Here is a 13,584-nt window from a genome sequence, read left to right as displayed (position 1 = left end):
ACTTCTGTTTTAATGTCCTGACACGGTGATACAGGACAGAGCGGAAAACATTTTGCGAGAGAACTCGGTACTTTTTCTCTAGTGGGAACTGATGCTATAAGTATTAGAGGAAAGTGTGTTGCTTGGCAGTACACCAATAGGATAAACTCAAATAAGAATAGTCTATTAAATGTTTGGAGATTCATATGAAATTAATTTTCTTTAGCCTCTCTGAGAGGGAGGAAAGTGTAGGGAAAATACCTTCCCATATAGTGCCTTTGGCTTTGATGTAATTATTGGTGTTGTGAGCATCAGGACTCAGAAGCAGATCTCAAATCTATGTTTAAAGTTATTTTTACAGTTTATTCTCAAATTGAATTTTTATGCTTTGAAAAGCACACTCATACATTTAGTTGGGATATCTGAAGATGTTTAAACTGCTCTGCATTTGATAGGCACTGAAAACCTTTAGTAACCAGGAGTTTGGAAAGACGCTTTCTAAATGTATTCTGGGCATCATGCAGTATCTCAAAGCTTCCTCTGCATACCCTCACTAGACTTTTGTTCTCTAACATGCAAAACTGCAGGCCAGTCTGATGGGCTGGGTGAATCCCGCATGTAGCTACCAGTCCACAGAGCCAATGTTTTTCCGTAGTGAGGCCTGCACACACTGTGCCTGAACGTTGCCTTTAGATAAGCTGTAAATCGGAGAAAGGTGCACCATCCTTTTGCCTCGTAGCTTCAAGTACCACTCTCAATTACCAAAAATCCCACAAAGCCCTCTTTGACTGCCTTGCAAGAACACACATGGTCACTACCCAGCAGCATCATCACCCGGACCTGAACCTAAACCCAAACCCGGTTTTAGTTTGGAGGTTCCGAGAGGTTCGTCAATGCACCGGGAAGGGAAAGGCACAGCCCATGCTGCAGCGAGCGGACGCGAACGAACGGCACTTCACCGCCTCTTCTCCGGGAGCGGCCAGACCCGCCGCTGGGGCCGGGAGGGAGCGCGGGCGCGGTGCTCTGCGGGGCGCCCGGGCTGTTCGGAAGCCCTGCCCGGACCTCCCGGAGCGCGGGCGCGGTGCTCTGCGGGGCGCCCGGGCTGTTCGGAAGCCCTGCCCGGGCCCCCCGGGCTCGCCGCTCTGCGGGGAACCCGCGCCCGGACCCCGCGCTCCTGCGGCCCTCACGGAGCCGCGTGCGGGGCCGCGCCGGGACCGCCAGGGGGCGCGGGCGAGGCGGGCGCGGCCAAGGACGGCGCAGCAGCACCTGCGCTCGCGCGCTCCCGCCCCGCCCGCGCCCATTGGTGCGCGCTCCCGCGCGGGAGGCGGTTGGCTGGCGCGCGCGTCAGTCCGCGCGCCCCGGCCCCGCCCCGCGGTCCCCAACCGGGCTGGGCCTCGTCCCCGGCGGCGCAGAGGGCGCCTCCCTCTCGCCGAGAGGGGTCGTGGGTATTGCTCGGGGCGTCAAGCCCTGAACAGGTGAGGAGCGGATGAGCCCCGGGTGCCCGGCAGAAAAGGTGGGACCGGCCGCCGCAGCCCCTCGTCCCTCCGCCTTCTGCCGTCCCCGCTCCGGGCGTGTGCTGCGGGCGGAGCCCTGCGGCGACGGGCCCGGACGGGCGCCCACCCTCCGGAGGCGACGCTTGCGGGAGGCCGGCGGCTCCCGGCCCCCCAGAGGGGCAGCGCCCATCGCCGCCCGCCGTGGCGGGTCCGGGCGGCTCCTGCGCGGGGCGCGGCAGGTGCGCGGGAGGCGGGGGCGGGGGGGGGGGGCGGGCTGCGCTGGGCTCTGGCGGGGCCGGGCGGCGCTTCCCCGCTCCGCCAGCGCCCGACCGGCCCCGCGGCCTCTCTCGGAAAGGGCGCTGGGCCCCTCCCCGCCGGGCGATGTCGCAGCGGCGCGGGGAGGGCGGTGCCACGGCCCTGCCTGCTCCCGGGAGGCTCCGGGACTGGCCCGCTGTGCTGAGGCGGGGCGGGCACGTGCAGTTGGCGCTGCGCGGTGCGGCTCCGGGCGGGCAGCGAGAGCAGCCGGAGTACGGACGGGGGGTGTGGGCGGAACAGGTGGAAACCACCTCGGGTTGGCCACGTCCTTCTGTGTCTGTAGGAATAAATTTGGAAACTATTTGCGTATCCTGTGGATGGTACCGTGCGGGTCTTGTTAAGAGCCTTGACTGCGATCTGTCTTCAAATCACTTCAGACAGTTTTTGGTCTAGCTTCTGTAGGCTTATGTCAGCTTGGGGTTTTGGCATGTAGTGGATGGAGAAGGAATGGAAATGGAAGTTCTTGGTTATAGAAGTACATCGTGCCTTTTGTCTGTGGTTTGTTGTTTTAAACCTAACAAAATGGAGCTTAGATACTCTTGTCATACTAATTATTGGAAAAACTGAGATGCTTTGGTGTCTCTGAAATACAGAAGGATATTCCTTGCCTCAGAAACCTTATCTATGAATGTTGCAATCTGTGCCTTTTATTTCCAGTAGATGCTTTGATAGTTAGATTTTTTTTTCTCTTGTTGAACATTCATGCCATGTCTAGTAGATATTCTTCATCTCTGAGGACACGAAGGTGCTGTAAAGGGCAGAACTACACACAGTTGTTTGTTCATTTTCTGTATGTTGCCTATCCTGCGTGATGTAGCACCAGTTTGAAGAAAAATATTACAAAACACTTTTAAACCAAGATATTTTCTGTTTACTTGCCTTATTTTAGTAAAGGGAAGATAGCTAGAAGTTGAGGTGCGCAGTAATTACAAGGTTTGCCCTTTACTAAAATGCCACATGATGCAGGGCAGACAACAGGCATCATGTCTGTAATTTGATTGAAATACTTAAGTGAGTGCTAACCCATTTTTAACTTGTCATTTTGATTCTTCTGTGAACTAGGATAATTCGCTCATGCGAGGAATGCCTACTGGATGAGTTTTAGGTTTGTGAAAAGAATACTCCTTGTCCAGCAAAAGATAGCTTGCTTTGATGCCAGTAGGAATTGCATATATTTAAAGTCTAGAAAATAGAGTTTTTTAAGGTGGAGGTTCCCTAACGATAGAAGGAAAATAAAGACTGTAGTAGAGGCACAGTTGTAACACCAATTGATCTGCAGTGATTTTTACCTTCATCAAAGCAGCATGGGCTTTAATGGGATTTTCATGTCAGAGTATGTAAAAGAAGCTGTCTTTGAGATTATTTTCTTCCCATTTGATGCATAATTTTATTAAACATTAGGTTTTATAAAAGTTGGTAAAAGGCAAAAGAGGAGAAAAGGAAAGGGCTATGCCTAATAGAAATATTACCAAAATGAGTTACCTAAGCAATATTTTTCTCTGGTTTGTTGCTGATCGTGTTCAGTGGAAGAGCTATGGCTTTATTTGCTGATACAGAGATAAAATAATTACTGTATTTGGGTTTGTGTCCCTTTTGCTTTGTTTAGGTAAGCCTTGAAGAAAGTGGTGTGAGGATGAGTATCATTTACAATTCATAAAGCACATTGAAAGAAGTGAGTGAAACCAATAAACAACATGTATTGGCTTGAACCTTGTGTTGATTGACAGAGTGAGGGAGAGTTACAAGCACGTATTTGGAGTATATTTAGCTATGAAATTTGTAATACATTGCTCTTCCCTCTGTGAGGTATTTGTAGTTCTTTTGAGTTTGGGCATTTATCACATAGCAATGAAACTAGAATGGGGAACTAACAATGAAAGTTGTGAGTGAGAGGTAAGAATAAAAATACCAGAGTGCATGTTTCAGGTGAGGAGTGCCCCGTTTGAGAAGAACTGAGTTGTAAAATAAATGTCACCATAATCCTGCTTCCTGGTATTTGCAGGGATGTTATGCTTTTAAGCAAGAGATAAAACTACTGAAAAGCCAGAGCTAGACCCAACAGCGGACTAATGGAGGTGTGCAGCAAAATGGGTTGAGTGCGCAGCTGCCTTATTCCACTGTAAGTATGCAATTGTATTTAAAGTTACAGGTACTTTCATATTTTCACTTACATTTGATAACCAGAGATTACAGAAGTGTTTGTCACTTCTGTTTGGAGAACTTGAGTCGTAATAGTATTTTACTGTAATTTGCAGATAAATGTTTCTTTTCCTGTAACTGTTTCATGAAGATTCCCTTCAAGATACATGCTTAGGGAAGTTATACTTAGTCTTCTAAGTTGATTCAAGTTTGCAGCCTTGCTTGAAGGGTAATGACTTTTGAAGGAGGACTTCTGCTGGAGAGAGCACTGCAACCCTGTCTTGATGTGGATCAAGATGGTATTGGGTTCTTTGCTTGGGGTTTTTTATGATTTATTATTTGTTCTTTTTTGAGAACATGTATTGCTTTTGTAATTACTGTTGTCAAGCAGAAATGTTTTTCACTTTGTTCCCTTTGACATTGTGCAGCAGTGCTTTCCCTCTTCATGTTTGTGTTCCATTTGTGTGGAGTCATTTCCAGTTAACAGATGATAACTATGTCTGCATGGTTATAAAGGTGATTATTTTTTACCAGGTACCAACAGGCAGTCTCCATGAACTGCTTTTGTAGGATGACTCCTGCTACCATTCTGATGTCTGATACCAAATTCTGGAAGGCAAATCCTCTGAGGAGTGGCTGAGGGCTTTGTGATTATCTAGTTTGGAGAAAAGGAGGCTGAGCGACAACCTTGTTGCTCTCTGCAGCTTCCTGAGAGGGGACATGGAAAGGGAGATGGTGATCTCTTCTGCCTGGAATCCAGGGGCAGGACATATGGAAATGATTCAAAGCTGCACCAGGGGAGGTTCAGACTGAACATCAGTAAACATTTCTTTAGTTGAGAGGCTGGTCAAATACTGGAACAGACTTCCTAGAGAGGTGGTTGGTGCCCCATGCCTGTCAGTGTTTAAGAGCCTTTGAACAATGTCCTTAATAGCATGCTTTAAGTTCTGGTCATCCCTGAAGTGGTCAGGCAGTGAGACTAGATAGATGATCACTGTATGCCACTTCCAACTGGAAATATTCTGTTCTAAATTTATTTTAAAAAAATCCCAAACCCTACTGGTTACTTCGTTGGTTCTAACCAAGTTTATCAGTGCCCAGGTGGGGCCCTTGTGCACTTTAATTGTTTTCACTGAGCTACTTTTCCAGCTAATTTAAGCTTAAGGAAGAACAGTTATTTTGGTAGAATACTGAAGTATGTTTTCTTAAAAGTGTGTTGCAGCTCTCAGTTCATGATTCAGTGGTATTAGGAAAACCATAATCAGCTAATGAAAATAGTAAGTAAATGGTTTTTGAAATCAGCTAAGCCAGTTGACTTGTGGAGTCCAGAATGGCCAAATTAGGGCTGACAAGAAGCATGACTAGTTCAGTATTTTTCCCTCCAGTGAAAAAAACAATGAGAACAACAGTCATCAGTGGTTGCTCACATGGTTATTTTTGTATTGGCTGAAAGCAATGTGAACAGTCAGTAACTTCCTATGCTCTGCTAGCATTCAGAAATTAGAGCACAGGGACTTTCTTGGCCAGAAGTGGTTTTCTGCGCTTAAGAGTCTCAGTGACTTTCTTCTGAGTTGGGTAACTAGTACTGAGACTGAACTTACGGGCACTTTTACTGCATTACGTGCATATTACTAACAGCAATATAAAATTCACATTTTGCTTTCAGAGAATGTTGCTTCTATGGCATAGATAACAAAATTTGACAAATGCTGCTAAAATAATGGCTATAAGGTTTACTTCTGTGCTTGGTTTTGATGGTGGTATTTTTGGGGGTTTTTTCCAGTTGTTTTTGCACTGTCCTCAGTTTTGCTTCAGAGAGCGCTACGTATCTAAATGGGTTTGTCAAATTGGCAAAGAAGAACAGACAACCTCTGGTGGTATGTATGTTTTCATCCTGATTTATCCACTTTGCTTCTGGCTGCCTATGAAGGAGATCTACTGCAGTGTGCCCATGAACCTTCTGTGCAAACAGATAAGGTGTTTTCTTACTTTTGATTTTTAGCACTGTTTGCATAATGCATCATTTTAATGATTAACCTGAGCGAGTTGAAAGAAATTGTAAGAATCAAAAGCTGTGAAAAGAAGTTGTATGTCATTTTAGTGACTTCTTACCTTTTGTTGCCAGCATATTGGACCTTTGATAATTTTTAAACTTTCAAAAATTTCTTTTTAATTTTGTTGGCGTGAAATATTGCAAGTCCTGGGGAGTATTATTTTTAATATCTTTCTCTGTGTTGTTCGACAGCCTCTTTGTACCGTAGGCTTAGTATTAGCTCCTGTGTTACTTTGTGTGCAGAGTGAGGCTTTCTGCAGGTGGGGAAGCGCTTCAAATGACCAAGTGGACTTTGACTTAAAAGGATAATTGCTCCCTATGACTTTCATCAAGGTAGCAAAACAAGTGAAGAGGAGTATTTTTTAGTAGATGTGAATCTTGGAGAAATCTGTCCACATAGGAAGAAGCAGTGCATTTTTAGTGCTTGTGTTATATTTGAAACATTTGCAGGGGGGCTGTAAGGGGAAGCAAATCTATTTTGATCCTGTCTAGAATGAACATTTCTAGCCTTGCAAGATTTATGTATGTGCTGAATGTTGAAAGGCAAAAGTATATTAGTGCTTTTGGGTTTAGGTATTAGAGCAATTTTGTCTCACTTTGATATAATGAACATTCAAACATGGTGTAAAACTGAACTTGGGCATGATACAAGTTCACATATGGGATTTTTCTTTCCCCTTTCACAGCGTTATTGATTCCTTGCACTCTGGAGAGCCTATTCAGAAAGGCAGGGATGGAGGACACAATATTTTTGCGGCCTTAATGTAAATGCCACACGGTAAAGAAATTACATCTACAGAATTACTTTCCACTTCAGTATTGTAAGGACTATTAAGAAGAGCAGCTCCAGACCTAGAAATACTTAGAAGTCTGTTAGTGCTCAAAATATGAGTTAGTTTTATCAGGAGACAAGGTAAAAGAAATTGAATCTTGCCTTGTTTAGCAGAGAAGATTTTGACGTTACTTGAAGCAAAATTAGTGACTTGTTTCATGCGAGATCCTGGGGGGAATTGTTTGTCTTTGTAGGAATGAGAAGTGAAGACCTCATCTTTCTAAAGAGAGTAAAATAAGAGGTTATTTTTATTTTTAGCTGTTTGTTTTTTCAGAATTTTTCTGTTGGTGTGATCAGTGTTGTGGGAGGGAACGCAAGGACCCAGAGGGAGATATGGCAGTATCCCTAGCTGCACACATGAGCAACTACAGATTTTGCTGAAAGAGTCCAAGGAATCAGTGGCAGTACTTGCCATGGGCTCATCCATGTGTGCTGTGGGGAATGATGACACAACCATGTTGTTTGTTTTCTCAGTTAAAGAGAATCAGAGCTTGAGCTGACTTGCCAGTTCTGTAAGCAGTTTGTGGTAGCCTGCAGTTTCTGGGACTTTGTCCTGCCTAGGAGGGACTTTATATAAAACCTAATTCCACATAAATGATAGATCATGCTTTTTTTTTTCCCTGCATTTCTTGAGTTGAGCGGAAGTAAGGGTAAGGACTTAGCATGGCTTTAGCAATATTCAGTTGTACTCCTTCACAGTTGGTACCTGGAAAAAAAAGAGCATCTATCTCCTAAGAAAATCTTGTTTCCTAAGTCCTTTGCTCCAAGGAAGAAAACTGGAATCTCTTGTATTGCTGGGTTATTTTCTGTGTGCATTTTGGTTTTTTTATAGATTTCATTTATTCCACAAATTATTTGCTTTGCAGGAATTTCTGTTTTCTGTTTTCAACCAGTGCTGGCTGAGCTGAAACTTCCTGCATCTTGTGGAGAGCATGTATAAAAGGAATGACCTCATGGCCAATGTGATGGTTACCTCCGCCACTCCAGAGGTACAGTTCCTTGGGTTTTATTAGCTCCTGTATCAAAATGGAAATTTTGGTTTGTTACAGCTTTCACAGCAGCCCTTTCCACTAGTAGTCAAATACCACACCATTTGTAAGAAAAAGAACTAACATGGCAAGAGAGTAATTGTAGAATACTCCATGGTTCTTGGTGTTCACAGCCATGTTTTTATATTGTTGTCGTTGATGATTACTCATTTTATTTAGTTTTAAATAGCTTTTTTGACCTGTAATTTAGAGCAGCCATGTATTATTAGTGAGTTCAGAGCAATGTAATATACCATCAAAATGGAGTCAGTCAGAAATAGAACCCAGAAATATCCAGCTGCATTTTTCCTTTTTTTTTTTCTTTTTTTTTTTTTTTCTTTTTAATTTACTGGTCTGCTAGTGAGAAAGTGCTCTAAGATTTTGTTCATTTTAATATTTGTATCCTGTGGAGACCAGGAGGCTCTTTTGTGCTGCTTCCAAAAATGTTCAGTGTTGAGCTGCTGTGCACAGCTAACAGCCTGTTTGTTGCTCCATGACAGCCAACGGAACACTGCTTGGGAATTAGCTGCCTGAGTTTTTCTAGTTTTTTGCTTTCATCTAATATTATGATGAAATAATCAGCTATAGTAAAGCTTGTCCTGTAAAGCACACATTTTAAATGTGGGATTGGAGAAACTCTTTTTCAGCTTTACGATGGAGACTAATACTGCATATGTATTCCAAAGTTGCGTGCAATGTGGATTTATGAAGGACCATATTAATAATCTGTTATATATTTTCTCTTTTCCTTTTCTAGATTTAATCAAATCCTGTGAAGGCCCTTTTCAGTTTTTCATTGCCAGGTTTTTTGTTTTACCACGTTAAATAAGTAAAATTAAGAGCCATAGTTTTCAATAACTACAGGGTTTTCCAGATTGTTGAATATATAATAAACATCACTTACTTACACATAATTCTCTTCAGATTCACATATTTTCAGTGCTTGTAACAACTGCCTTGTAACTAATTATTTATCTTTGCAAGGACAGTTTCTGTGCTAGGGCTTATTGTCTTTGGAGTGAGGAATAACATCAAAAATCTTTTGGAAGTCCAACAAGACTGTGTTACTCTTGATCCTTCACTCACTACCCTCAGTGGATACTGAGGCAGTGCTTCTCTTTCTGAATGCTGACTTGGCACTTTCCTGATACAACATGACTGTCTGCATTTCTACTCATTCCCCTTTATTCTCTTCTTGGGTTTGACCAGTACAAATGTCAGGCTTTCCTAATCAGTAGTGTGCAGAAAATTAAATTTCAGAATGTGTCAATTTTCCCTTTGTTATAATGTTATGGATAGAGCAGCTTGACTTGGATCTACCTACTCTTTACTTTGCATATTTAATTTTAAAAATCCTATGGAATATGAATCTTCAAAATCTCAACACGTTTCCTTTTGTGTGGCAGCTCTTTCATTTAGTCTATGATTTTAAAGATGGCTTGCTAAAGCAGAATATTTCATAGAGCTAAAATTTTATGTCACTGTAGTTTTTGCAGAAGGAAGTTGGAAACATTTGTGAACAGTGCAAAACTAAATTTGATAATTTGATGTCTGAAACTTTTTGAAGTTCATACATTTTCTTGTGATTACTTAGTATTTTTACAGATATTTATTTCCTGAATTTGAGATTAAATTCATCATTCTGCAGGTAAGCCTACTATTTTTTCTTTGTAGGGTAGTAGCAGCTCAGATTCTCTGGAAGGACGAAGTTCAGATTTTGCCAGTAAAAGCTACGATGCAGTTGTATTTGATGTGTTGAAAGTAACTCCTGAGGAGTTTGCTGTAAGTAGAAACGTTATTTTTGCATTTAAGCTTGTATAATATTCAGAGCTTGCAGAGTACTAAATACATGAAATCTTTTTTCTTAAAAAAATATCTTTTAAATAAACTTCCAGTGTTCTTGAAAACAAATTTCTGATTTTATCAGCTTCAGTAAAATAAGCCTGTCTTGGGATTTAGTCATTTAGTACTGACCTGACACAGCATATTTGTTTTACTGTATAAAGTCATTTGCATTTTTTAAAGTCTTTTAGGAGACCCTAGCATAGGTTTGAAGATGTTACTTATAGAATCATAGAATCCTAAAGGTTGGAAAAGACCTGTAATATCATCAAGTCCAACCTTGGCCGCTAAACACAGTCTGATTAACTTTTTATTTAATTGACAAATACTCAGCTTCTCTCCTGAAGCAAGTTTCTTAAAAGCAGAGAAGAAGCTTACAGAGAGGAAACAATTTCCTTTCTTTGATAACAATTTTTCAGTGTTAAACTGAAAGCAGAATTGCAGTTTTGACAAACATCCAATGCAATTCTTGTCCTTGCTCCTTGTTTTAAATTTCCGTGTTAACTTGCTGGGGTACTGGAAGGAGTGAGGATGAAAGCTACCGCACATAAGGTTGAATGTTTTCATTAATAATTCTGAGCGTCAAAATGATGTGTCATTATTTGATGTAAGTTTGTTTAATACCTGTTCACCAAAAAAAAATCTTGGAGATAGGCCTACCTTATTCCTTTAAGTTTGTCACTTTGGAACCTTTTTGAGACTTTGAGTCTTTTTTAACACTAATAGAGAATACACAGATGAGAGCTGTTGTTAGGTAAAATTACAAAAATACTTGAATGGCAAATCTGCATCAACTCAGTTAAAAAATCCCAAGGCTTTTGCTCCTAGTTATCCAGGTTCAGATGATCCATGGTCAAGGACTGGATTCAGAAATTAATAGACACAATTTAGACAGAACTGTAAAATCATGTGAAAATAGGTATGTCTGATTTCATCAGAATAGAAATGTTACGTCCAAAGACAGCCCAGAACATAGAGTGTAGTCTACATTTGTGATTATCTTGGAACTGTATTTATAAAATGATGAAGTCAAGGTAAAGTTGCTTGTAAGCTTAAACTCATCAATTTTCTATTCCTATTGCTTTTGGTTTGAGATGGAAGCATGTTGATTGAGGGTCTTGATTTAGTGCTGTGCTTTAAAACCACAGATGTATGCAACCTTATATCATTGTAACATTTTTTAACTCAATTCCAAACTTCTGTAAGCTGGTTTTTTTCTCTCCAATTCCATTTGCCACCTGTAGCTGTGAGCAAAACAAATAAAAACCCCACTAACATGCAGAGAAATGAAAAACTGAAATGTGTGTCTGTGGGACTGAAAATCTGTGTACGACCCCTTTAAAGCATATTCCAGTCATAACTAATTAACATGTAATAATTTATCGCCTTTCAACCCAGTGAACATAAAATGTATGCTGCTCTCTGTGTGAAAGGCTTGTAATTCTTCCTGCCATTACTGTCTCAGGCATTTATTGCATAACAGGAAGACTCTCAAGCACAGGTATTTCCCCTTAGACTGGTGCAGGTACCGAAAGTCTTCACCTGGGGACAGCCGAGGAATGACAGGGTGTCACTCAGGATGGGGCACTTCTGGTTGTGGTGTGTCAGCCTGGACAGGCAAGGCCAAAGCCAGGGCTGGTTAGTTCTGGTCATTGAGGAATATGTATATGGTTTGTAGGTACTGAAGGGCAGATGGAAATATGTCACTGTTAGCTCTTCGTGTTACATGATGTAAAATTCTGTCTTCATTGCAGAGCCAGATAACATTGATGGATATGCCAGTATTTAAAGCTATACAGCCTGAGGTAAGTTTTCTTAAACCATCTGCTTACATCTTTGGAATTCAGTGCCTGAGGAAATGTGACGATTTAAATAATGCTTTTTTGTTCAAAAATGCTCACCTTCTTGTGCTGCACTAATATTTTTCTAGGCATATTCCTTGTTAGCACTGTGAATATGTAATCCAGCATGAGTTATTTTGATTTGTCATCTGTTGCCAAAGGAGATGACTTTGCTTTCCTGGAAGTCGTCTTGTCTTGCTTTTAGTGGAGTGTTTCTTCAGGATAAGTTTAACAGGCGTAAAAATCCTCTATTCTCCCTTCTGCTGCCAATTTTCAATTCGTATCTGATTTCAGAGTTTGACTTGTGCCTCTGGCCATAAGAAATTAGCAATACCCTTAGAAAAATCTGCTAACAAAAATATTTTCAATATGTACAAATTGATACATAGATATTCTTTCATGAGGAAGTTTTGTTTAGACAAATATCAGAACAAAGCAGAGGGGGTTTTTTATTCTACCTACCTTTGCCAAAAGCAGAGGTAGTGTCATACTCCAAGGAGATGAATGACCAAAAAAATAAAATACAAAACTAGAGATGTTCATTTCTTAAAGCGAATTTTGCATTTATTTTAGTTACTATGAGACCTGTGCCACAGAATTTTATAGCAAAAAATATCCCAAACCAATTGATTTGCTGTCCTTCTTTTCCTTTGTCATTGCTTCATTTTGCCTTTTCGAAATGAAATTCCCTGAAGTGTTACTCTGGCAAATAGATGTAACTCAGTGAGGAGTGATCAGAAAGAAAACTATTGTGTTTTCAGCTTCTGCTAGAATACAGGTCTTTGAATACGTAGCAGTTACCAGGAACTATTAGTTGTTAATTGTGCTTTCTGATTTTCATTTTATTGGAATTGTCAATATAGTTCGTTTGCCAAAAATAAACGACTGTTTCTGCTGCAATTCTGCCAACTGTAGGACTAGGTTTTAAAGCAAGAAATAGTCTGTGTGTTTGTCATGAACCTGCCTCTTGTTATTAGGTAAGTTATTAGACTAAGAAGGTTAACATTTTCTGGTTGAAATTCAAGGTTTTAGTCTTTTAACATGACCTTATGCATGGATGGAAATACCTAAGATTTTAGAGTTTTGGTTGCTAAGTCTTATCTCAAACACACAAACATCCTTTAAATGTGGTATTTGCTGAGGCTTTTTCCTGCTTTTCAACAGCTATTACTAAAAAACACATCTGCATTTTACTTTGCAGAGTTTAGTAAGAGGATGTCTAGTTAACAATTCTTTGTTCTCCAGCAGAAATAATTATGCTTACATTCTAGATTTCTATGTAACTTTACTTAGATTTTTTTCCAAGTCCTGAAATTGCAATCTCCACAAATTTCAGTTTCCTGTGACTGTGCACATTGAGGAAACTGCCAGCATCCTTCCACACCAAAAAAAAGCCAAAAAGAGATGAAGTGTAATTCTAGAACATGGTATATTGTAGCAGAGTAAAAAAAATCAGCAGGGGTATTTTGAATCACTCGCTTTTATCAATCCTCCTATTCAGTCTGAATTTTAAACCTAGTCAAATGATTTTGCCATACACAGGATTTTCCATTGTTACTCACTAGCCGTCTTGCAACCGCTTAATATCCTTAGGTTACTGACCTCTTCCACTCTTCTGACAAAGGTAAATTTTGCTGTCCCTAGTAGAGTCTGAGATTTTTTTCCACATAAACATATGATTTCCAGCATCATAAGACCAGACATGGACTGTTCATGTGGAGAATCTGTGTCCTGACAGATGCAAATTGGCATTTTTATCTGCAGAAAGTTTAAGTGCTGGAGATTGGGATTTAAAATATGTTTGGAACTGGTAGTGCTTCTCCTGCTGCTCACAGCGGCATGTACAGATCTCTAGAGTGTGTTCCATTTATCAGCATTACAAAGTGCTTTTCAGAAGCAGAATTCTCTTTGGCTGACTCTGCCTTTCCGTGTGAAGGTGTCTAAAGTTAGTAGTGTACATTTGGAAAGTTGAACAACATTTTGATTGAAACTGAGACTTGAGATTCTAAAAACAGAAGAGTGATTTAGAACTAGTGTTAAGGAGAACTAATTTCTGGTTTTT

At 41.0% G+C, this 13,584-nt stretch overlaps 1 protein-coding gene across 9 annotated transcripts in view; it reads left to right on the top strand.

Annotated features, from left to right (window-relative positions):
* Positions 1-1,366: 1,366 nt before the first annotated feature.
* Positions 1,367-13,584, top strand: part of RALGPS1 (Ral GEF with PH domain and SH3 binding motif 1) — an 86,367-nt gene continuing 74,149 nt past the window's right edge. For 4 of the 9 annotated variants that reach the window (XM_048325824.1, XM_048325823.1, XM_048325830.1 and 1 more), the window contains exons 1-6: positions 1,367-1,454; positions 3,790-3,906; positions 5,710-5,803; positions 7,678-7,800; positions 9,514-9,621; positions 11,436-11,486. In XM_048325824.1, the coding sequence (XP_048181781.1) occupies positions 7,744-7,800; positions 9,514-9,621; positions 11,436-11,486 (216 nt within the window). In that variant the 5' untranslated portion in view covers positions 1,367-1,454; positions 3,790-3,906; positions 5,710-5,803; positions 7,678-7,743. Of the gene's footprint in view, positions 1,493-1,688; positions 1,712-3,188; positions 3,460-3,789; positions 3,907-5,709; positions 5,804-7,677; positions 7,801-9,513; positions 9,622-11,435; positions 11,487-13,584 lie in introns of those variants that run through there. The other 5 variants (XM_048325825.1, XM_048325827.1, XM_048325826.1 and 2 more) reach the window with 5 other exon arrangements.

This window comes from Corvus hawaiiensis, chromosome 21, assembly GCF_020740725.1.
Source record: "Corvus hawaiiensis isolate bCorHaw1 chromosome 21, bCorHaw1.pri.cur, whole genome shotgun sequence".
In the NCBI taxonomy this organism is placed as follows: Eukaryota; Metazoa; Chordata; class Aves; order Passeriformes; family Corvidae; genus Corvus; species Corvus hawaiiensis.
This window is presented reverse-complemented; position numbering and strand designations above follow the sequence as displayed.